Source organism: Sander lucioperca, chromosome 9 (genome assembly GCF_008315115.2).
Source record: "Sander lucioperca isolate FBNREF2018 chromosome 9, SLUC_FBN_1.2, whole genome shotgun sequence".
Lineage (NCBI taxonomy): Eukaryota > Metazoa > Chordata > Actinopteri > Perciformes > Percidae > Sander > Sander lucioperca.
Window position 1 is genome coordinate 8,900,668 of NC_050181.1, and position 23,734 is coordinate 8,924,401.

At 39.7% G+C, this 23,734-nt stretch overlaps 3 protein-coding genes across 4 annotated transcripts in view; 2 read left to right on the top strand and 1 right to left on the bottom strand.

Moving 5' to 3' along the window:
* rock1 (Rho-associated, coiled-coil containing protein kinase 1) overlaps positions 1–6,359 on the top strand; it is a 34,766-nt gene extending 28,407 nt beyond the window's left edge. Inside the window, exons 27-33 of one of the 2 annotated variants that reach the window (XM_031294458.2) lie at positions 88–253; positions 2,254–2,324; positions 2,458–2,546; positions 2,644–2,722; positions 2,917–3,178; positions 3,884–4,091; positions 4,283–6,359. In XM_031294458.2, coding sequence (XP_031150318.1) covers positions 88–253; positions 2,254–2,324; positions 2,458–2,546; positions 2,644–2,722; positions 2,917–3,178; positions 3,884–4,091; positions 4,283–4,334 — 927 coding nt within the window. In that variant the 3' untranslated portion in view covers positions 4,335–6,359. The remainder of the gene's footprint in view (positions 1–87; positions 254–2,253; positions 2,325–2,457; positions 2,547–2,643; positions 2,723–2,916; positions 3,179–3,883; positions 4,092–4,282) is intronic. The other variant, XM_031294459.2, reaches the window with a different exon arrangement.
* A 636-nt stretch (positions 6,360–6,995) lies between these two features.
* On the top strand, positions 6,996–14,731 carry usp14 (ubiquitin specific peptidase 14 (tRNA-guanine transglycosylase)). Its single transcript, XM_031294502.2, has 16 exons — positions 6,996–7,263; positions 8,183–8,328; positions 8,872–8,904; positions 9,025–9,129; positions 9,980–10,083; positions 10,278–10,336; positions 10,435–10,565; positions 10,692–10,772; positions 10,899–10,981; positions 11,157–11,271; positions 11,521–11,586; positions 11,705–11,797; positions 11,893–12,021; positions 12,706–12,763; positions 13,518–13,625; positions 13,894–14,731. Exons 1-16 carry the CDS (start codon positions 7,248–7,250, stop codon positions 14,037–14,039), a joined length of 1,473 nt encoding a protein of 490 aa, XP_031150362.1. The 5' UTR covers positions 6,996–7,247; the 3' UTR covers positions 14,040–14,731.
* Positions 14,732–14,973: 242 nt separating this feature from the next.
* On the bottom strand, positions 14,974–23,734 carry thoc1 (THO complex 1). The gene is made up of 21 exons (XM_031294471.2): positions 23,681–23,734; positions 23,396–23,469; positions 23,241–23,301; positions 23,067–23,136; positions 22,190–22,308; positions 22,044–22,092; positions 21,855–21,950; positions 21,614–21,696; positions 21,455–21,528; positions 21,237–21,345; positions 20,966–21,100; positions 19,765–19,865; positions 19,578–19,644; positions 19,278–19,328; positions 19,086–19,156; positions 18,836–18,931; positions 18,537–18,602; positions 18,347–18,430; positions 18,031–18,178; positions 17,401–17,485; positions 14,974–15,407 (listed from the first exon to the last, which is right to left on the bottom strand). Exons 1-21 carry the CDS (start codon positions 23,726–23,728, stop codon positions 15,130–15,132), a joined length of 1,965 nt encoding a protein of 654 aa, XP_031150331.1. The 5' UTR covers positions 23,729–23,734; the 3' UTR covers positions 14,974–15,129.

The window sequence follows — 23,734 nt, forward strand, 5'->3', positions numbered from 1 at the left end:
AGTCTCAAGAGAATTAGAGCCCAGTAAAATAAAAATGTGCCCCTGTTTTTTTTTTTAACCCAAATCTCATGGCTTTGCTACCAACAGCAACTGGCCGAGGAATGCACGTATCGCAACGAGCTGCAAATGCAGCTGGATAGCAAGGAGAGCGACATCGAGCAGCTCCGGGAGAAACTGAACGACCTGCAGCAGCGCATGGATAGCTCTAGTGTCACCAGCTTGCAGACAGATGAAACGGACGGCAACATCGCAGGTAGGGTCACCGCAGGACCTAACTGGACACTGCTGCTGCTACTTTTACTACGCATACGAAACTCAAGTCCCAAATGCACAATTCCTCCATTATTCTGCGACTACTCAGCGAAAAAAATGTGGATAATAAAATTCAAGAGCATTAAAATAGTCTAGGAATTGCATAGAAAGACAAAGTATTTGTCTTGTTCAAACCAATGAAAATGGTTTAGGGGTCTTCAGAGTGTGGTTGTTACTATTTTGCACCTTGTAGATGCCATGCTATTGAGGTCCTTGTGTTTTTAAATCAAATTATGATACAAATGAGCATAAGATGTGTTGGGTTGATGATGTGTATCCACTATTCACTCATTTAAATACCATACTTCACCCTCCTCCTCCTTGTATGAGTTTGAATGTTTGTATTGAGTAAGCTCAAGCTTAGACCTTTTTTAAATGATCTTATTACCAAAAGGTAGTACTTTTTTGGGGGGGATGCTGCATTTTTGTTGCTTTTGGCATTTAAACATTTATTGCAGATCACATATTTTGTCCCGGCTGAAATCAATCTTTGTGGTTACTTTTTGTGTCCATGTTTTCAGGGTGGTTAAAGTAATGATTCCGTGTTAGGAACATTGTGTATAATTAAGACATAATAGCAGGTGTTTATCGGACAGGCCGTTCAACAAGCGCCTGTGGTTTGAGGTTTAGTCCATTAAGGGGACGAAATCTGAGGCAATCTCACAATTTTGTTTTTTAAAGCCACGCTGCCATACAGCTGTACAATGATTAACATCAGTTCAAAAATTAATTCACAATGGTAAACACCTAGCACATATCCCTATTTACAAATGTCTTGTTATAGGTCTGTTTTCATAAATGCTCGTGTCTGTGGTTAAATCATTCTCTCTTTATTTCCCTCATGTCCAGTCGGTTCTCTTCTTATCTTTGTAACGTCTATTCCTTTCCCTCTGTGAGTAACTGAGGGTACGAGCCCCTCTTGCCTGGTCTGTGCTGCAGCTGTTGTGTTTGTGTCTTTTTGCCCCCGAGTATTCTTTTACCAGAGGCGAGAGAGCCATCTCTTTTAGGGGAATTCAGCAAGACTTTTGAAAGAAGCCTGACAGAATGGAGAGAAAAAATATCTGTCCAAATTGTCAAAACCGTCTGACCAACAAAAGACTAACTTTTTAACGGGATGTTAAGCAAAAGATGCTGGCAGTGAACTTGCTTAACGTCACAAGGTCAGCCCCCAACGGTAACGTAACCACATCAGATCTGAGGTTACCGTCATACTAGGCTACGCCCTGTGTGAGGTTTACCGCCTCACTCTCAGCACCTTTCAAAACGTGTCTTGAAACTGAAAGCTGTTTTTAATTCATGGCACTGTGTGCTTCAAAAACTTTTTTTTTTTTTTTGCCAGCATGATCACCTAGAAGTAGCCTACTGCTCGTTTGGACACAAAGACCTCCCTCACAATGTCACATTTAGTAGACAAGCCCCTATTAGTTCACTGTTCCCATTTAACTTGTGTTGTTTCAGCTGCATGCACTTGAAATTATAATTTTAGCCCCAAATAATGTTCATAACCTGCAATGCACATGGTTGCTTCTATGAAAGGAGTGAATGATCCATCTAATTTACAGAAAATAAATATTAATTCTTGCTGCAAAACTCTTATTAAAGAGCTTTTAACATCATTTGAAATGATAAATTCTGACATGCTCTGCTAACATGCTGTAAGAAGGACTTAACCCATGTCTAATATGTTCCTCTTGCATGGGGATATCTAAACTCCTCTCTAATCACCTACTCCAGTAAGTAAGGTAACTGACCTTTAATTCTGGCAGAGCTCCTTTAGGGGTTCACCTGCTGTTTTGAAACAATTGTGACCTTTGTCACTTAACTTTTTATTTTTTCCTCCCCAGTTGAGTTTGGATTTAAACACTGCATGGCCTTTTTCGACAGTGCATTTAATTCACTGCATAGATTTGTAAGTTTTGTTGCATCTGGGCTGCTTTTCAGAATCCAGATTGGAGGGTTGGCTGTCCATTCCTAACCGTGCTAATATCAAGCGATACGGATGGAAGAAGCAGGTATGTTGTGTTTTATTTGGGGTTTCCTCTGCACCTGCATTGTGTGGAAGTATGTTATGGTTTGTAGAGAATGCTGCCAACCACTTGAGGGTAATATCCGTCTTCCTCTCATTGCCCTTTTTAATATTTGCAGTATGTGGTGGTGAGCAGCAAGAAGATTCTGTTCTACAATGATGAGCAGGATAAGGAACAATCCAACCCCTCAATGGTACTAGATATCGAGTAAGTCTTTCTTTCTACCCTTTTTTGACAGTCACGGTTGTGCTGCAAGTAATAGTGTATTAATATGTAATTGCTAATTTTGTGCCTTCTTGTGCAGCAAACTGTTTCACGTCAGACCAGTCACACAAGGAGACGTGTACCGAGCTGAGACAGAAGAGATTCCAAGGATATTCCAGGTTGGAGGCTTCTTGCTGTGCTGCAGATTGCACTAGATTTTAATATTTGCATTCTGCCTGGACTTCTGATTTCAAAAAGTCAAGTCAGATTCTGTAAAGTTCTGCTCAGCAGAAATGCTTATTTTAGTGCGGATGTTTTTGACGGAGTCTGTCTCTCTCTCTCTCTCTCTCCCCCTCCCTCCCTCCCTCCCCAGATTCTGTATGCCAATGAGGGAGAATGCAGGAAGGAGGCGGAGATGGAGACGGTCCCTCAGGGCGACAAGACCAACTGTCTCCCACACAAAGGCCACGAGTTCATCCCTACGCTATATCACTTCCCTTCCAACTGTGAGGCCTGCTCCAAGCCTCTGTGGCACGTCTTCAAGCCGCCTCCGGCCCTAGAGTGTCGCCGCTGCCACGTCAAGTGCCACAAGGACCACCTCGACAAAAAGGAGGACGTTATTGCGCCTTGCAAAGGTAAAGTCCTGTCCTTGGCGCTCTAAGCTGTTATGACAAACATATTATAGTTTTATTTTTCAAGGAGATGAGCTATCATTAATTAGAAATGTTTTAAGGTACTTAACAGAAAGTACTCCAAAACTTGAAGAGTTTGAGTTGAACGTGGCACATGGGTTACTTGCAGCTTTTGTAACTTAAAGGTCCCCTGGGGAGTTTTCTTGTAAACAGACAAAAGTTATGTTTACTTTCAATGTTACTCACCAAAACTCACATTTTTTTGTTGTAGTTCTAGTCTTCTTCTTCCCTGTCTTTGTTGGTGGATTGCAGCATAGCTTGGTGTGCTACTGCCACCTGTTGATCAGTGCATCCTTGTGCACGTACATGCGATGAACAAAACGGTGGCACACTCATAGAAAATGAGCTCCATAGTGCTAAAAGCGGTCAAAAACTCCACAAAGACCCTTTAATATTACACAACACTACCAAAGTAAAAATTGAAAAAAATAAGTTGTAAGATGTGTATGTGTAATGTAATGTATGTGTGACTCATTGAGCTGCCACTTAATGTTCTTAATTGTGCGTAAAATTCTGTCAATTCATTTGGTTTTGAGTAGCAGTATATTCAGTGAGTTCATACAGTAGCCTACAGCTGCGGTGTAGCTTTGTGGTCATATTTGTCAGAACTGATTCTTGATTGGCAACAACTTGTGCCCTCCCCTACAGTAAACTACGATGTGACCTCTGCCCGGGACATGCTCCTGCTGGCCCTGACCCAGGATGAGCAGAAGAAATGGATCGGCCACCTCGGAAAGAAGATTCCCAAGACCCCACCATCCACGTTTTCAAGAGCCTCACCTCGTTCTATGTCCACTCGCTCTGGACCAAACCAGTCCTTCCGCAAGAACCCTAAAAGCAATACAGGAAAGCTGAGGTAACTTGACAATTTGTGACTGCTGTCTAGGCTTTTGAGATAATTGCATGACATACAATAAGGCACTGTACTATTGTTTTAGGCACTAAGTGAGGGTGTGCTGCAATCAGAAGTCTTATTATATCCCATCTGGTGGGCTGAGATGTGGTCAAGTCAGTCGCGTGACCTGCTGTTTGTCTCCTGTGTTGTAGCAGAGCGCAGTCCACCCTCCAAGCAGCAGACACAACATCCAGCACTTGTTGACAGCAACTTCTTCAGAAAGTGTTTTTGTTTTTTTAGATTTTTTTTTCTACCGCTTTAAACTTGTCTATTTATTAATTGTGTTACTGGGTGTTTCTAACACGAGACACTTGGTTGGTTGGTTGGTTGGTTGGTTGGTTGGTTGGTTGGTTGACTCCTGGGCTCTTTCCAGTGGACACTTGGGGTTTTTCTAATTGGCACTAATGTGTTGTTGGGTTCAGTGACTAACTTATAGACTTACTATACAACTCTTCATTAGAATGGTCCAAATAAAGGATTTTAACATTACCTGTCAAACATGATGCAAAGGTGTTAACGGTGTTAACGTTGCAGTGTCTGTAAACCAGCTTTTCTGTTGTATATTGACTTAGATTGGGTTACTAACCAAGTTCAAAATGTTGTCTCTCTTTTACTGGACACCTGTCTCTGTTTTTTGTTTCAGCTAACCATCTGAACCGCTGGGATTTTTTTCTGGACTCTAAACTTTCCCTCCTTCCTCATCCTCAAAAACAAAGAAACCTGTATTGCATAAAAAAATATCCATTTTAAAAAAAAAAAAAAAAAAAAGACAATATATCAATAAATATCCAGCGCTGGAAAATTGCAACACATGTCAGACACAAGGCATCATGGACATTAAGAGGCCTGATACCCCCTCCATCACCTTTCCACATTCAAGAGATAACTCAAGATTCAACTCAACAAACTTACAGCTCTCCATTTCTACCAGAAGATGGCACAGTCTCTTCTTGAACTAAAGCTGGACAGTGGAGTGATTGAGGGACTTATGTCATGGAGACATTCAGTGTTTCATATTATATGACAGTTATGATAGAAATGGGAAGGTTAAAGGGGGTTTTGCTGGGACTTCTGTTGTATGTGTTCAGTTTACGGTACCGTCATACAGGGATTGCAGATCTGTAGTGAGTGGTTGTGTCTCAGGGGTGGAAAATGTAATATTTTGTCATTTTTTCCGCCAGCTGACAGATACTCAAGCTAAATGCAGGCATACTTCTGTTTCCAGCTAACAAAAGAAAAAAAGAAAAAGACTGATGCCTTCATTTAATATATCTGGCCTTTTGCCTTCATTCTTATCACTCTGCAAGTCACTTATCAGGTTTGGGAAAGAGTATTGGGACATAAGTATTAGACGTTTTGAGTGAGGAGCATGCAAGATCATCATTTAAATCTATGCATTATTTTTATTATAATTATTTTTATTGCTCCAAGCCATAAGGAATATTCCATTGTAATGGCATATAGGAGTCCTAAAACTTAATTGACTTGTCTTTCTGTTTATTTGGTACATTGTCTCTGTAATATTTTTTTTCTTGTATTGTTTATTTTTTTTATGTATTGCCTTACATTGATTCATAGATACATGGTTCAAAAGGAAAACATTAAGTTAACAAATGTAAAACTGCACTGTTTGAATTGTAAATTATTTGTAGACTAAACAGGTGTAGCATTTGGCCCACCTAGTGCCTTAACGTTTGGATATTGATTTTACTGCCATATCTGTTTTTTCTTTTTCTTCTCCAAAACAAGACAAACTCTTCCATCATTTACTTTTTTAAGAAAATCACCACACGTTTTATCAGAACCTCTTTACTCTGGTTTGAAAAAAAAAAAAATATATATATATATATATACATACATACATACATACACACACACCCCCACACCCACACACAGTCCCTAGACTCGGTTCATATCATAAGACAAATTTCGGGATGGTGTACCTAAAGTGAACCTACCTATGTAAATGATTGTCCTAGTTAACGATTACAAGTTGTTTCTCTAACAAGGTCATGTCCCGTTAATGCAAACCCCCCACAGTGTATATAATGAAAGAGACATAAGGATTATGGAATACCTCCGCAATCTTTTTATTTGTAACTTTTTGTTCAGTTAAAAAAAAAAAAAGCACTGGAACTATGATCTACTCTTGTCTTGGATAATTTGCATGGTTAATTGCATTGGAGTCCGCACTGATGGATATGTCAATAAACATATCTTTATCATTCACTCTATATTAGTTTTCACTACAGATACCCATCCTGGGTTTCATATTTTTAATATCAGCCCATACGTCGGTCCATCCCAAGACTGGACTAACCAGGCAAAGTGGGCAACAGCCCAGGAGGCCCTAAAAGCTCCAGGCCTATTACTGTGAAGTGATATGTGTTCATTTATTTGAGAATTTATTTGGGAAAATGTAGCTCAGAAGCACACTATCAACTTACTTGTTAAGGGCCCTAAAGTGGGTTCTTTTTTTTTTTTATCTTGAAGTCCTGTTTGAAGAGGTTCTATGTATGTGTCGAAACCAAAAATCTAGTTTTGCGTACATTATTATCCAGTTTTGTGCTTACAGGTTGCATATTCTAGAATAAGTGTTTAATTAAAAGAATGTTGGGCCAGATAATAATAGAGACAAATTGTACACACTACACAGAGAATGTGAGGGATAGGGGGCTTAATCATAGACATAATGGTGGCCCAGCAGCTTTCCAGCAGGTTAATCCATCCATGGTGCATCAGTAACAGTCAGTAACAGGGAGGTATGCTTAGCTAAGTCCCAGATGAGTTTTATATAGTGTGTGTGTGTGGGGGGGGTTTACCTGTTCTGGACTGAGCAAACCTCAATAACAACAACCGTCATAATACTGTAATTATGTGTGTCTGAATGAATGATGTGGGCAGGGCAAAGATGATCTGGGTGTGTGTAGTCTGGGTACATTTCATGCGGCAGGATGTCTAGCAGATGTCAGCGCGCATCGATAAGTTCCCAGCGTGTTGTTGCAGCGTCATTCTGTTTGAATGAAGTTCAGTCTGAGAACTAGCTAACTCTTTATTCGCGCCCCGGTGGATTGGAACAGGAAAATAAAGAGTTGAGGAAGTAAAAGGTTGCCAAATATGCCGGTGTTTACAGGTATGATATTATTTTAATACACCATATTCATTGCCATTGAAATAGACTGTAAAACATGAACTCTTACACGTGTTTAGTGCAGTACGTAAATTACATTTAGAATGCTAACGTTAGCTTTAGCATGAAATGCAGTTAGCATGCGAACGGTAGTGGGCAGTCTGTTAGTTTTGTTAGCTAGGCCACTCGTGGGGTTATTATAAAAACACTATTTCGAGACAGTAGAACATACAAAAGTGTTGCACTGCTGTCATTGGTTGTTAGTGGAGTTGACAGAATGTGTTTGGTGAAGTCAGCTAGCTACGCTAACTGTCATCTGACAAACCAAGAAGCAGCTAGCTAGCGTTACTGCTGCTAAGTGCCAGCTAGCCCTAGCTAGGTTAGCCAAGTAACAGTTAAGTAAGGTGGTTTAACTAGCTAGTTATTTAAAGACGTTGTTTTCTCAGCACAACTCGGCCACTTGAGTTGTATTCTTGTCAGTTTACGTACGTGTCTAATTTTCTTTGTTTGAAATGTACAGAATCACGCCTTTTATTAGCTAGCACAGGTAGCCTTGCTAACCAAGCTAGCCAAATCATGAGTGTACACTTCACAAGCCCTGTAACGTTACTGCAGTTGCGGCTTCTTGGAGACCAACATGAACAAAAGTTTGCCGTTTTAACATGATAGTAATCTTAAAATGGCTAATCAGCCGTTTTTATCTTATTACATTGGCATCCAAATAGATGTATATGCATGCTTTCACTTTGTGCTGGACTAACGTTAACCGTTAGCTAGCTGTCTGATTCCATGGAGCACTTAACTGTTGCTAACTAGATGCTGTGTCATACAGTACTTTGACAAAGTGTTGGTGTTTACCAACACTTAGAACTTCGGGAGGCTAACGTGTGGTTATGTACTAATTCCTTTTGTCTTTTTTCAGTAAATGTGAAATGGGGCAAAGAGAAGTTTGATGCAGTTGAGCTGAACACTGAGGAACCACCCATGGTTTTCAAGGCTCAGCTCTTTGCCCTGACAGGAGTTCAGCCAGACAGACAGAAGGTCATGGTGAAGGGAGGCACTCTGAAGGTACTGAAATGTTAAGCATCTGGTTATGAGATGCATGTGAAAAAATACTGTGCTGCAGGTCTTCTTTAGGGTAAAGGATTAGGCGGCATGCTGTATAATTATCTTGTTGTCAACAAATCCCATGAAAAGACCAAAACTAACAATTAATTGATCCTACTAACGCATATTGCCTGTATACTTTAGTCAAAGTGCATTATAGCATTATAATCTTACATTGTTGTCCGAAAACTATTAAAACACACCAATGAGCCATGCTATTGCATGCAGTGACCTGTTCCTGTAAATATTCACAAGAGCACCAAGTGTTTAATTCATAGCTAAAAAATAGTACCCAACAAATGCACTATTTACTCTTGTTTGAGTAGTGTTTGTTAAGAACTACAATGCCCAGCCATGGTAGGAATTTACTGAGATTTTTTTGACACTGTTGGTTTTGTTCTTTTTCATGGGATTTTTTTTTTGACAATAAGAAAAATTAACTGCAGCCTTATCCTCTAAACTGTTTTTTAGACGCTAACCAACGTCTTGTCCTTTTTATTCTAGGATGACGAATGGGGGAACATTAAACTGAAAAATGTGAGTGTTTAAGCTATGTTTGGACGCATACGGCAAGCATTTCTTAGTTCATAGAGCTATACTCCCAAATGCATTTTCACAAGTAAATGGATTTTTGTGCATTTCTTTTCTTTTTTGTAGGGAATGACTCTGCTGATGATGGGCTCAGCAGAAGCCTTGCCTGAGGAGCCTGCTGTCCGGCCCATGTTTGTAGAGGACATGACTGAGGAGCAGTTGGCCTCAGCGGTGAGTAAGCCTGAAAATGACCAGTATGCCTAAAACAAATATGGTGAGTGCTGTTCTTCGCACTGACTTAACATGTTTTCCTCAATGTGTGTGTTTACCAAGTAGATAACGTAATAAATTAAATATACACTATATGCCCCATTTCGTGAGATCAGCTTCTTAAAATAAGATTTGTCAGGTCAGTGTTTGATCTGAGAGCAATTTACCTCCTAACAAATGATGCTGCAGTCAGCAAGTCAGCAAGGTGTTTTGTTATTGTCATGAATATATGGCACTTTTTACAAAACATTTTTACTGAGAAAGAATTGTGCTCTGATCACTAAATGCAAATGAACTACAAGCTGCTGTGTCACTGGATACCGTGCTGCTGTTTAGTCTGCAGTCGCATCTCGGTTAGGAAATTGTCAGTTCTTCAGAGTAAAGAGTCCTGCTGTAAACAAAAAGAGAGCTGATTTGATTTTCTGTGACTATGCAAGTTCTTCTTTGAAATCCACACTAATTTAATTATTTTATGTGTTACCAGGTCCTCATAGAAGCACTAACAGCACTATAACTACTCGGCACTAATGGAAACTCTGGGATACTGTAATTAAGCCTGTACATTGACGATTCATTCTACATAGCTGTTGTTGGGAGTAACATCCATCTTATAGGGAGTGGACTTGCCAATATTGAACACCTGAAGATGAAAAATATCAACAAAGTGACATGCTAATCTACCCGTATTGACATTTCTTACATTTGAAGCTTGGTTAATAACTAAATAGAAGACCTAAACGTATATATTTTTTAAAACTGTATTTTACCCTTTATAACTGTAGAGGAACATATCCCTCTTTGTTATTTTCAGATGGAGCTGCCTTGTGGCCTGACAAACTTGGGCAACACCTGTTACATGAATGCCACAGTGCAGTGTCTGCGCTCTGTGCCAGAGCTCAAAGCTGCACTCAGAAGGTAAGTTTTCTGCTAATATTGGTTCTCAGAATGTTAAGAAGGTTAAGACACTAAATACAAAGAGACACTGTGTTTAAGTGGTCTACATTGTTGAAATGCACTCTTTTTTTTTTTCCTTTCACAAAGTGTGTTTTCCCTTCCCTGGTGGGTGTTGTTTTTGTGGCTCTTGCTGAAATGATCTCTCTCCCATTTAGGTATACAGGTGCTCTGCGATCTTCTGGGGCAAATGCACCATCACAATACATCACAGCAGGTACAAAACATAGTGAATTGTTAAACCTGTGAAATCACGGACATATAATAATGTAAACTTACTAATGCATATACAAATATATATCTTTGCATCCTCAGCCCTTCGTGACTTGTATGAGACCATGGACAAGACCTCATCTAGCCTGCCACCCATCATTTTGCTGCAGTTCCTTCACATGGCCTTTCCACAGTTTGCTGAGAAGGGGGACCAGGGGCAGTACCTCCAGCAGGTGAGCAACTCTTCACCACAGTTACTATCACTGAAATGTATACAGCAATGCCATGTGTCTTGTACCTGCATTCTTATAATAAACTTTGATGAGGTCTCAGTCTGCCATTTTTTTTTGTCCTCTCAGGATGCCAACGAGTGCTGGCTGCAGATGATGAGAGTGCTTCAGCAAAAATTGGAGCCACTAGAGCCAGAGACTTCCATGGAGGTAAACTCTTTTGTTTTTTCTTTACCTTGTGTTGTTTTTATGATGAACGGATGGATAAGTTATTTGTGTAACTGATAAGTTAGTTGAAGACAAATGACATGTTTCATTTTTGCTTTTTGTCTTTAGACGGAGTCTGAGAGCGGCGCTGCCTCTGCCTCTACAAAGAAGAACTTAATTGACCAGTATTTTGGCGTAGAATTTGAAACTGCGTATCCTTCCAGGGTGCCTTTGTTGAGCTCATCTTTCTACATGTTATTTCTTGGTTCAGTATGGTTTGACTCTAAAACTTTTGGTCATAAAGAGTGGTGTGTAGTGTCATAGTTGTGTTGAAGTAAGACACAGTGAAATTACTCCACTAGGCTTTTTCTTAACTCACCTGTTCAGTATGAAATGCACAGAGTCTGAGGAGGAGGAGCCAATCAAGGGCAAGGAAAGCCAGCTCCAGCTCAGTTGCTTCATCAACCAAGAAGTCAAATACCTTGCCACAGGACTAAGACTGGTATGTATCAGACAACAAAAAAAGCAGCTGAATACGCTTTTAAATGTATTGAAAAAGAGGAGTGTGTTGTTGTCATGAGAGTTTTTACTTGAGAAGATGTCACTGTAAGCAAGACATGCACCTTAGGTGTCTTTGATTTTAAAAACTACTTTGATGTTTTATGTTTGTCCAGAGTGAGAAATAACTCCAGGGTAACGAGGATTAAATCATGTTTCTGATTTTTTATTTATTTATTTTTTCTGTCTCCAGAGACTGCAGGAAGAAATCACAAAAATGTCTCCATCCTTGGAAAGAAATGCCCTGTATATAAAATCGGTAAGTTTTTCCTTGTCCTGTAATTTCTCCCAAGTGGTTTTGTCTACTGCTACATTTACAAACTTGAGTTTGAAATGTATTTACATTGTGAACTTTGGTTCTCTACCTCTCCCTCTAGTCAAAACTCAGCCGTCTCCCTGCCTACTTGACTGTTCAAATGGTTAGATTTTTCTACAAAGAGAAGGAGTCTGTCAATGCAAAAGTCCTTAAGGTTGGTCTCGAGCCACCACAATTTCTAATTTATAACAGAGCTCATCATAATTGGTAATCTAATGCAAAGTCTAACATATTGTCTGTTTTTTGAAGGATGTCAAGTTTCCTCTCATGCTGGATGTCTATGAGCTGTGCACTGCGGAGGTCCAGGAGAAAATGCTGCCTATCAGGTCAAAGTTCAAGGAGGTTGAGGACAAGAAGCTAGAGGAACAGCAGAAAAAGGTAAGGCCCAGCTAGCTTGATAGCAGAAAAGCTCCCACTTTATCTAATAACCCTTTCCCACTGACCAAAACCGGCACAATGTTGTGACGCGCATCGCCTCCGTCCGTAACTTCTGTCATCTCGGCTACAAATCCCATCCGTCTCTGCCCAAGCAGCGTTCGAACATCAAATTAGTTGGCACTGAGTTTGAAAGAGACTGAATAAGTGACATTTATAAAAAAAAAAAAAGTAACCACCATAACATTTTCACTGGTACAGTGCTGCATTCTACTGTTATTGGAGAATAGCAGAGCCAGTATCTAGGGTGTATGGTGGTGGTTGGGGAGTGTGTGGTGGAATAAGTGAGAGAGTGACGGCGAATGTAAAGCGAACGGTCTGAGCGGAGAGTTTAAGTTTATTAGCGAAGATATCCAGTGACTGTACAGCAGAGTTTGCCGTTTTGTGCCCTGCATCGGAAAACTGTAGTACAAAAAGTGAACCTGTTTTTAGGCGCGTTTGACACACCAGAGACAGGCATACGCATCCACTGGCAATGGGAAAGGAGTCTATCGGCTATTTTTAGCGGGTTTGCCCATGTATAAAAACAAAAACAAAATGCATATACATACTAATTTTGGTGGAAAAGGGGTAATAGTGTAATTACCAGTTCTGTACAGTGTCTCACACTTTGTTTTTTTGTATTAGGTGGTGAAGACGCCAAGTGCAGCAAAAGTGAAATATGAGCCTTTCTCATTCCCTGATGGTATGTTGAGACATGACATCCTCTGTACACTTTTTCAAGTTCAGTTTACTATGACCGTACACTGAATCTCTTTGGAGTTGTGAACAAAAAAGGACATTTGAGGATGTCCTATTGGGCTTTGGAAAACACTGATAGACATTCTCACCATTATCTGACATTTTATAGATAGATAGTTGCAGGCAGCCCTACACAAAACACATAATTCTAAATACATCTACAAAACACATAATTCTAAATACAGCTTAGCATTTTTGCTGTAATGTATTTATCACAATACATATTTGGGGACAATTTTATAATATAAGAGGAAGAGTATGCCTTCATCCTTCAATAGATATGTGATTATCCATCCTAAAAAAATACACCTTATAGGCACATTCTTAAAAGCATAAAAAGAAAGTATGTTCAGCTGTCGGTATTGTCTCAAGAATCGGAGAAAAGGCTTGCGTTTGGATTTTACAATTTTCCGCAATTTTCTAACATTCATCAATGAATCTATCTTGTTGACAAGTCAGATAGCGGTTTTCTCATACTCTACCAATACCACTACTATTGCTTGTTGTACTTACCAAAAGTCAAAATTAAATGTCAATTCTCTAAAGGTTTTCAAGTAAAGGTTTTCGTTGTCCCACAATGCCAAGCACCACACTTGGGTATCTAGCAGTGTAATGGCACTTAAGGTCTGCTATTTCAGTCTATTTTTAGCCAGAATTGAAGGAATTGTGACATAGGCCTACTGCTTTCCCCCCCGCAGACCTCGGTTCCAACAACAGCGGCTACTACGACCTGCAGGCTGTGCTGACACACCAAGGCCGCTCTAGCTCATCTGGTCACTATGTGGGCTGGGTCAAGAGGAAAGAAGGTAAGCAGAGTTGTTTCACTCAGGGGTTAAAGTGGGCCGGAATGATCCGGAACCTTCGATTAATGAGTTGGTTAATCTAATTTCTGGTTTCACACATCAGTGTTTTCTGTTTGTTTAAAATAACGCCAAATATGCATTCCGGCGTCCCCCATCTCCCACTTTAACCCCTGGTTTCGATCAGTCACAAATCATAAAAGCATAGAGGAACCTAATCCCAAGTGTACACAGATGTTCAGGAACTTATTGTTTCCTGTGGTCTCTGCCTCAGATGAGTGGGTCAAGTTTGATGATGACAAGGTGAGTCTGGTGTCTCCAGAGGATATCCTGCGACTGTCTGGTGGTGGGGACTGGCATATAGCATACGTTCTACTGTACGGCCCCCGGCGGCTGGAAATACTTGAAGAGGAACAGTAGCTGTGGAAGACTTCCTAGAAGACAGACCACATCCAACACACATACGAATGCCATTTCCAAGCACTGTCTGCATAGATGTGCAATAAAACTGGTGTCTTTAAAGATTTGATGACCTTAATTTTGTTTTGTTTTTTTTGTAACCAACACGGATGCTTGTAAAACAAATTCTGTCAAATGGTGTTAAATATTCAACTATAGTGGGCTTTGAAAGAGGAGGAAATCTTTGGACTGGATTCTTAAGAGGATTTTAAGTCTAGCTCTGCAGTTTAATTAAATGTTTTATACACATTGTATATTTTTTAAAGCCTTAGATAAGGTGCTCATATCATAAAAGCAAAATATTTCTTTAGTCATTTAATCAACTTGTACAAAAATGCCTAGCCAAGCTGATGTCCTTGACATTCTGGCTTGTACCTTCTCAGATTTTCATGTAACACTGTCAAGACTTGCCCTTGTTCACCTGTTGGCTCTCTGGGAAATTTGGGTTCAATCTCAGTGCTTGGCTCGCATCATCTCCTGCAATTGTTTTCCAATGTGTTGACAGATGAGGTTTCTTCTGCCAAATCTTCACTAATGCATTTTTGGGGGAAGTGTGTGGGAAACTGGTTTAGAACAAGTTGCCCTTGTGATGAACTGTGTGTGGTTAAATAAAGACTTGAGATTCAACCTTGATGGTTTACTCAACAAGCCTTGAACATTGTTCTTGCTGACACTGATTTCAGACTTTGACATCTACACTCTTAAAAGGCTATGCTTCACCGTTTTTCTTGCAGGTCTCCTAAACACCCTGCCACAATGTGTAAGACTTAACCATCAACACTGTAATAAGTTATTGACTGATTGCTTTTCAAGGTGGTGAAAATAAACTGTTATATCAAATTGTGAGATTCTTTAAATGGGAGCATGGGATAATTATGAATTGATCTTACAAGTGTTATTAGAAGAAAAAAAAACATTTATTGGATTTTTTACAATGAAAAAACAGGTTTCAACCAATACTACATACAAAAATGGTCTCCAGTTTTTGGTATGAAAAAGGATGTTGCAACAATGTAATGGAGGTACTTATTTACGTAACAAATTATCTACCTTAAGCCTCATTGAGGTTGTCTGCAATCTGGGAGAATCCTGCAGCATTAAGAGCTGTGACCAGGCTCTCCACAGTGGCTTGTGATCCCTCTCTATCCTGCCAGGCTACAAGCAGCAGTTTGGCCTGCATGTCAACATCTTCACTGTCTGTTTCAATCTCTCGCAACTCTGCTGCCTTCATCTCCAAATGGGATGCCAGCATCTTCCACTGCGTGCCCAGTTTGGCTGCTATGTCATCCATCTGCTGGTTTGTCACCATCTTGCTCTGTATGCTCGGACCTGGAAGAAAGACACAATAGGGTGGGATGGTGCGGTGTATATGACACATGCCTTTGGTGTGGGAGACCTGGGTTCGATTCCCACTGTGATACATCAACCAATGTGTCCCTGACCAAGACATGTAACCCCTAGTTGCTCCAGAGGCGTGCAACCTCTGACATACAGTTGTGTTCAAAATAATAGTCCACCATCACTAACCTCATAAATCCAATTTTTTTTGGTAGAAGTGATATTTCTACATGGCAAATAATTTACTAGTAAGTGTTGTAGAGTCATAGAAAACCAACAGAGCCAACAGTCATGACATGCATGCTGCTCATTCTGTGTAATTGAATCTGTAATTGAAAGGGCATGTTCAAAATAATAGTGTTGTGTTCAATTAGTGAGATGATTGATTCTGTGAAGAAACAGGTGTCAGTTATGGCCCATATTTAAGGAAGGAAGGAAGCAAATGTTGTGCATGCTGGTTATAGTGCATTTCACACTGAAATACTCAGCAAAATGGGTCGTTCCAGTAATTGCTCTGAGGAACAGCGGACTTTAATTAAAAAGTTGGTTGGAGAGGGGAAAACATAAAGAAGTGCAGAAAATTATAGGCTGCTCAGCCAAAATGATTTCAAATGGCATCCAAAGCATGAACGACGTGGGAAAAAACGGTCAACTACCATTTGAATGGATCGAAGAATAGCCAAAATGGCAAAGGCTCAACCAATGATCAGCTCCAGGAAAATCATAGAAGACTTAAAGTTACCTGTGAGTACTGTTACGATCAGAAGAAGGCTATGTGAAGCAAAGCCATCAGCTAGAAGCCTATTTATCGCATACCAGGGATCATGGATCAGTTTCAATACATCAAAATACTTGAAGAGGTCATGTTGCCTTATGCTGAAGAGGAAATGCCTTTGAAATGGGTCTTTTAACAAGACAATGACCCAAAACACACCAGTAAGCGAGCAAAGTCTTGGTTCCAGATGAACAAGATTGATGTTATGGAGTGGCCAGCCCAATCCCCAGACCTCAATCCCATAGAAAACTTGTGGGGTGACATCAAAAATGCTGTTTCTGAGGCAAAACCCAGTAATGCAGAGGCATTGTGTGGAATGTAGTTCAATCGTTCTGGGCTGGAATACCTGTTCACAGGTGCCAGAGGTTGGTTGACTCCATGCAACACAGATGTGAAGCAGTTCTCAGAAATAATGGTTATGCAACTAAATATTAGTGCAGTGATTCAAAGTAAAGCAAACCCTTGAGACATTTTTTTCAGTTTATACAGTACATGTTTGAGATTGTAAAGAAAAATGCAAATACTGCTATTTTTTTTGAACAGCCTAATATTCTCCTTTTTCTTCACTTTCTGTAAAGGTATAACACAAACTTGATCAATTTTGGTCATGTTTTGATTTGGAATTGAATGTGCAGTGTTCTCAATGCATTGATATTATGGAATTAAAAGCTATTCTAAGGATTTTGAGCATAATTCACTTTTTTTAAACACACTGCTATTATTCTGAACACAACTGTATATAGCAATTGTAAGTCGCTTTGGATAAATGCGTCAGCTAAATGACATGTAATGTAAAAAATGTAATGAATCGACTTTGGAGTTAAGCACTGAAGTCATTCTTAAAAAAGGAAGATGTGTTCAGAGTTTTACCGACCGGATATGGCAAAAGTTTAATCTATCAACTAGCGTTGCTCTGGTTGGCTATGAATGCAGAGGGAATTTGAAAGACAACCGTTTATCCCGCCCCTCGGATTGAGCCCTGCCAATGGTGAATTCCCAGACCCAACATCTTGATGTGGGTCTGGCCTGTCAGGCTAGTAAAATGCTCCATATATTCCTAAAGAAAAGCCTGAATTTAACACTATCCATTCCTCTCCTAAATTAATTCAATTTTGTGTTAAAAACATGGATTTGAAAGAAGAAAATATTTTGATATGGGTTGGCTATATGGTGGATATTACCCAAAACAAAGCAACTATTCAAACTCACTGTCATTGCTGTCTTTGAGAAGATTGTCTCCATTATCGTCGTCATCATCTTCTCCTGTCTTGATCTCTTCGGAGGGAATATCCTTCTGCATGTATGCAATGAAAATCACCATATCAGCGTATATTAGGGTTGGGTACTGTTCACATTTTTACCGGTACTGATTATGGTACCTTGTTTCGGTACTTTCCCTTTGTAATGACACACAAATTAGTTTCAGTTGTAAAAAAATAATTCCAAACCTATTTGGTCATTTATTTAGAACATTTTACACTCCACACAAAATAAGTGTAATCAACAAACTGCAGAGGCAGCGTAGTTTCACTTGGTCTGCCCTGTGCCTCTGAGCGTGTGTCAGCTCTCTGTCAACATGCAGAGAGGACAGATAAGATTGCGCTTACAGGTACTTAAGTTTGGCACCGATTGATTTAACATGAATCGGTTCTCTGTAATACCAAAGTAATTCGGTCGGTACCCAAAAAAGTTTGGTCGAGTTTGGTACCCAACCCTAGCGTATACAAAACAGTTTTTGGAGCCATCATGAAGTGGTTTTATATTGATGAATACAATAAATAAAAATAAATTGATTTTTTTTTTTTTTTTTTTTTTTTAAAAGTAAAACAAAATCCTCACCGGCAATTCTTTGGCCAGTTTGCTGACCATGCTGTCTAGGTAGTCTGCCAGGCTCTTGAACTTCTGGTTAGTTGGTTGAAAGAAGTGTGGACTTCTCCTGGACAGCAGCCTTAGAGCACGCCAGCCGTAGTTTGGGTTCCGCACAACCCTGCATTGATTTACAGGAAGAAACAGAAAACACACACACACACACACACACACACACACGAGAGGAAAACGGAATGAAGCCACTAATGCTTCTTTTGGGGGGGGAAAGCCTTATCACAATTTAAAAAAAAAAACAAAGATGTAAGACAGCATCACAGTGCAAACTTACTTGTACTCTTCCTCCACCATGTTAGCAGGGTCGGCCTGTTCAATGGCTTCCGCAAAGAATTCGTCCAGTGATGGCATGAACTCCCTGAATGAAAGACATCAGATTTAATACATTTTCTGATATATACAAAAAGGTGTGTGTGTGTGTGTGTGTAGATGGGAACTGCTGGCTTGTTTTCTGAACCACTGACCTGCTGTCTGACTTGCAGGCCTCCATGTTGTCCTGGTTCAGGTTCCACAGTCGAGTCAACTCATCACTAACAAAACACAGAAGAGTGTGAATTATGGAAGTGACCTCCGCAGGTGTTCATTCCACTTCAGCTTCAGTCATGGTCTACAATTGATTATTCGCGAAAGATCTCTTTTCATTTGTCCCCACCTATCGCAGACAAACATTTTTGCAGGATGGACAATTACTATTACAAGTTTAAAAACCAGACTTAACATTAAAACCTACTCTGCTAGCCCACCCTTGTATTAGATCACATACTTTCCCATGAAAATCTTGCGGTCCGGCCCTTTTCCAAGGAAGTCTTCTGGAGCTTGTCTTTTCCTGGTGGGTCTTTTGGGTTTGTCATCTACTGGCCTGTTAGGAACAAGTGAGACCAACTGTTATTTTGGCATGCTAGCCCAAGCTCACACACTACATTCTTTCGTTTTAATAATGAACTAATCAATGTATTAATCAAATAAAAATAAATGATCTGCCCCGATTATGTTGTAAGATTAGGCTGTAGTACCTCTCTTTCACAAAGCTCGAACAGCCCTCATTTTTCCAGCTATTCCAGCTCTCCTCTGTGTTGAGAATATGCTGTCAAGAAGAACATTTCTAGTGTCATTAGTGTACAGAGAAGTCTAACAAACTGAACAGAAATGTGTATGGACAAGCCTTATTTAATATTTAATAATAGTATTCCCAATGCACAGCTTACCTCAACCATGGTGGCAAACTGGTCTCCATCAGGAGGGATCTCTCTCAGCAGCTACAAGAGAACAGTCACCGATTAATACAGATTTACTTTACTCTCTCTCTGGATTCCATGCCAATAAAAAAAAAAAAAAAAAAAATATCGCTGGTGGTAAATGGAAAAATGAAATTCCTGAATTCGGAGGGTTGACCCTTCTAAGTGCCTACTGTATGTCTATCCAGGTGAAATCTTAACTTCCAAACTGGGAAGACAGTGAGGCACATTTATTTATAGTGTCGTATGTCAGCGTGGTTTAGGTCTGACCTGATAAACCAGTTTAGTTGTCTCTTCAATCCATGTAGTCTGGTCATCGTTCAGAACACAGTTGGAGCTGTACGAGGACAAAGACACAACAAAATATGAAAACCCCAAAAAAATGATGACGATGTTTTGTCACGCAATGTTTTTTTTGTTTGACGTTCTGCAAGGTCAGAGTAGAGACATGCTTCACCTTTTGAACTTGACCTGTCCCTTCAGGTACTGGAAGAGGATGAGGTACTGCAGTAAAATGTGCCGCCTGAAGTTGCTGTCGCTGAGCTGCAAGTCCATGAGCTGGAGAGCAAAGAAAAACAGGTGAGCATAAATACAAATGAAAAAATTCAATACAGATGCAATCAGTGATTGATATTGAGATAGATAGATAGATAGATAGATAGATAGATAGATATATACACACAAATATACATTTAAGAACATCTTATTTTAACAGAGTATGGAAATACTGAAATACAGCAGGTATTCTATTGACAAAGTCATATTCATACCGAAATAAAGTATCTACAGTATGTTGTTGTTTACCAAGTGTAATGTAATATCTCAGCCAGCCTTTCAAGCTGCAGTTGGTGACTTTTATAAAAAAATAAGTTGTTGTCATATTTGCTGAAACTGTCACTATATCATGACAGTAGTACATGAGACAGATAATCTGTGGAAAAAGGCATGTTCCTCTGCCTCCCTCCCGTCCTCCTAGTGGCATTTGCAAGTTTCCACCATACCCAAAAGGAAAACAACAATCAGAGCCAGCTCTGACAGTGTCAACGACTGCTCGGGAACTGTGACCAAACTGTCAAACTATGCAGCGCTGATCAAATGTGAATCACGATTCTGTTACTGCACTGCTTATTTCTCGCATTTCAGAGATATATTTTAGTTACTGTTTAGCTGTAAAATGAGAAAGTTTGTGTTGGAAACAGTCAAGCCAAAGCCAAGCACCGGCTGAAGCAAACTTTCTCATTGTTAGAGGCTAAATAAAGTTCATGTTTTTGTAGCTAGCTAGAGCCTCTCATTCCAGTATGTCATCTCAAAGGGCTTTACAGGCTCACACGTTTGCAAACAAAAAAAAAAAAAAAAAACAAAAAAAAAAACAGCCAACAGGAAGGTACTTCTCATAAAATTGCTGCTATATAACAGCATCCTATACGAAAGGATAACTGAAATAAAAGACCAATACTCGTACAGGTTACTGTATGAAGCGTGTGCATATGCCCGTGTTTGTCTGGGGGGAGGGGCTTAGGACAGAGGGTAGAGCTGCAGGAGGAGGGCTGTAATTTAAAATTCTGGCGTTTCTTTTTTTTGCCTTTTCCAGAAAACTGCCTACCCCAGCTTTAGACAAAAAATATGCGAACTGCCAATTATTCCCAGGCTTTTCTCACCTTCTCACTTGTTAGAAACTTGGCAAAGTAGACATGCTCTCCTCCAGATGCTCTCATCTCCTCCAGCTTTCTCTTAGAGGCCTGCATGTCATCCAGTTTATAGCTCTTGAACACTGCCAAAGTCTCATCTGAGAACTGTGCAGGACAAAAAGAAATTGACACCGGCAGTGAGCCATTGCTTTATAGCATCTACTTTGGTATTTGTTATGATCTGACAAAATGGAGAGCAAGGGAGCAACAGGTTCTCTGCTTTTGTGGTAAAGTACTTTACCTTAAGGAATGTCATCCAACAGAATTTATCGTAACACTGCACAGGGTTTCTGAAGTAGTCCTGCAGTGTCCAGAACTTTCTGTACAAGTTGTAGTCAATCGGAATGGAACTGAAAGTAATAGACACAAAAAAACTTAAAAAAACAGTAACCAGCAAAAGTGTCATTTATAAAGATATTTCATTTTCCACCTTGCTGTGTGTTTTAGAGCATGACTTACCACGGTGCAGGAGCTTCATCCTCTCCCATTTCTCCTTCTTCCACCTCCATGCCATCTTCCTTTTCTTCTGTGTGCTATGAACATGGAACCATGACGTAAGATTAACATTTTCAGATTCAATTTAAAATTCTCAGTCATGATCAGGTGTCAACACGTTACCTTCTGGCCCAGAGTGCTTTCTTGTTCATTTTTGTTGAACACAGTTATATTCTCCAGATTAAACTGGCTCTGCAGATTGAGACCTGGAATAAATACAAGAGGCAGTACATAAAAAAACTGTGCAACTGGACAAGGCCGGAAGATGGTGGCCACACATTATAAACTATCAGACATAACATCCATGAGAAGTTGACGTTGTCTTATTTATTCAAAAGACAACATACCCAAATGCTGCGTTTACCTGATTTTTCGGACAGAGGGAAGAGACGTGCCAGGAAAAGCTGGATTCTCCCACAGAATACAGTATTCTGGGATTTGGACAGCCTCCTTAAAAGATCTACACAGATTTAGGAGGTGTGTTACAAATCAGCTATACATTTTAAAACATAAAAAGTCTTGTTCATCAACAAAAATGAAAAGCTATTCTTACCATTACACATCCTCAACAAGTAGTTCTTCCCAGCAGTGTAAAAAGAGTTCTAGGAAAAGGGAGAGTACATACAGTGATTTAAGTATCTACATTATGTTCTAGAAATTCTTTAACTGCATTTATTGAGAGACTGTGGCCCTATTTACCGATTTCCAGGTGGAGACATTCTCCTCGACAAAAGAGAATATTTTGTCACATTGGTCGAGAGGAAGACAGTCCAGTACATCTCCAAGCAGAAGAAAAGGAGTTGTAGCAGAACAGATACCTACACGAAGAGAGTTCAACAAGACAGCAAAAGCTTGATCACAAGTCTTACACTTTGTGCGAGGTAAGAAAACTTGCTCCAAAAGACTGAAGGCACACTGCGATTGATTTTGTGTGTAGTCAGAAGAACAGTCTGTACTCATGCATGTCATGACAACAGTATTAGTGGCAATACATTATTTGCAGCAGTAGCAATTACATATAAAAGGTCCAACTGATAAATGTGAAAATAATACAATTTAAGCTCAACCTCGTGTCACGTGTTGGAACAACAGTACTATAAAAAATGAAGTTGGCAACTAGGCAAATAAGAGCACTTTGATGAAGATACCATGAACAGAGGTAAACATGTGTAAAAACAGAGCAGAAGTTATTTTTACTTAGTTTTAGGACTGAGAAAATACATTTGAAAATATAAGGAATCAAAAGGTCAAAAACACAAGATGGAGGCAGGTTAGGTAAGGCCTTAACAAGAAGAGCTATGCTTAAATCTTTCAAATGTAAAAAAACAAACAAAAAAAACCCGTCTCAATTCTGTTTTGACTTTCTTTTCTATTGTTTAGGACGATGCATAGTATGTGGAGTCTTTCTATGAAGGTCAACTCTAAAAGTCTAGTATAATCAGGGCAGAACAGATTATACATAGTATTACGGAGTGTCATTTGGGCTGGGCAATCTGAATGGTAGGACTCAAAAACAAGTATTCTTTCATTCATTGTTGTCTTTCCTACAAGACAAACGGTACGGAGGGTAACATACCTTCTGTAACTGCAGAAATACTCAGGTAGATGAGAGACAAGTATTCATCGCAGCTCGCCTTCTGCTCAACCTGCAGACACAAACGCAATCATTTCAGGCTTTCATATACAGCCTGGGTTATTTAATGAGGTGTATTGAAATATAACAAGAGTAGATGTCCGCTTATTTACTTACAATCTGATCACCAAGAACACCCCTCAGCGCCTGGTCAAATGTGGTCTTTTTTTCTGCCTCACTGTAACACACGACACAGTTAGCTAAGTCAAAAGACGTTTCGTGATTGTATTTATGACTTGTAACGCTACAGAGGCTAAATTAACCTTACTTACTTCCCTGGGAACTGGTTGAAAGCATGTATCAAAGGTTTGCTGGTTTTACCAACTAGGGCTTGTCTGGCAGACGCCTGATGGAAGGAGAAAACATTATAAGAGAAAACGCATCATAGATAGCGTTTTGTTAGCTTAGCTAGCTACCATTTGCTATCTGCTATAAGAACTCTAGCTAGCTAACAGAACAATAGCATGCAGTAACAAGCCTGCTATCTAGCTTTAATGTTAATCACGAGATACAGTATAAAATAACTTTTGTTTTAATAATAAAAGGCGATTTCTCACCGTAAATTTGTCTTTAGCATCGACAAAATTGAATAAGGGCGGCGACATCTTTAC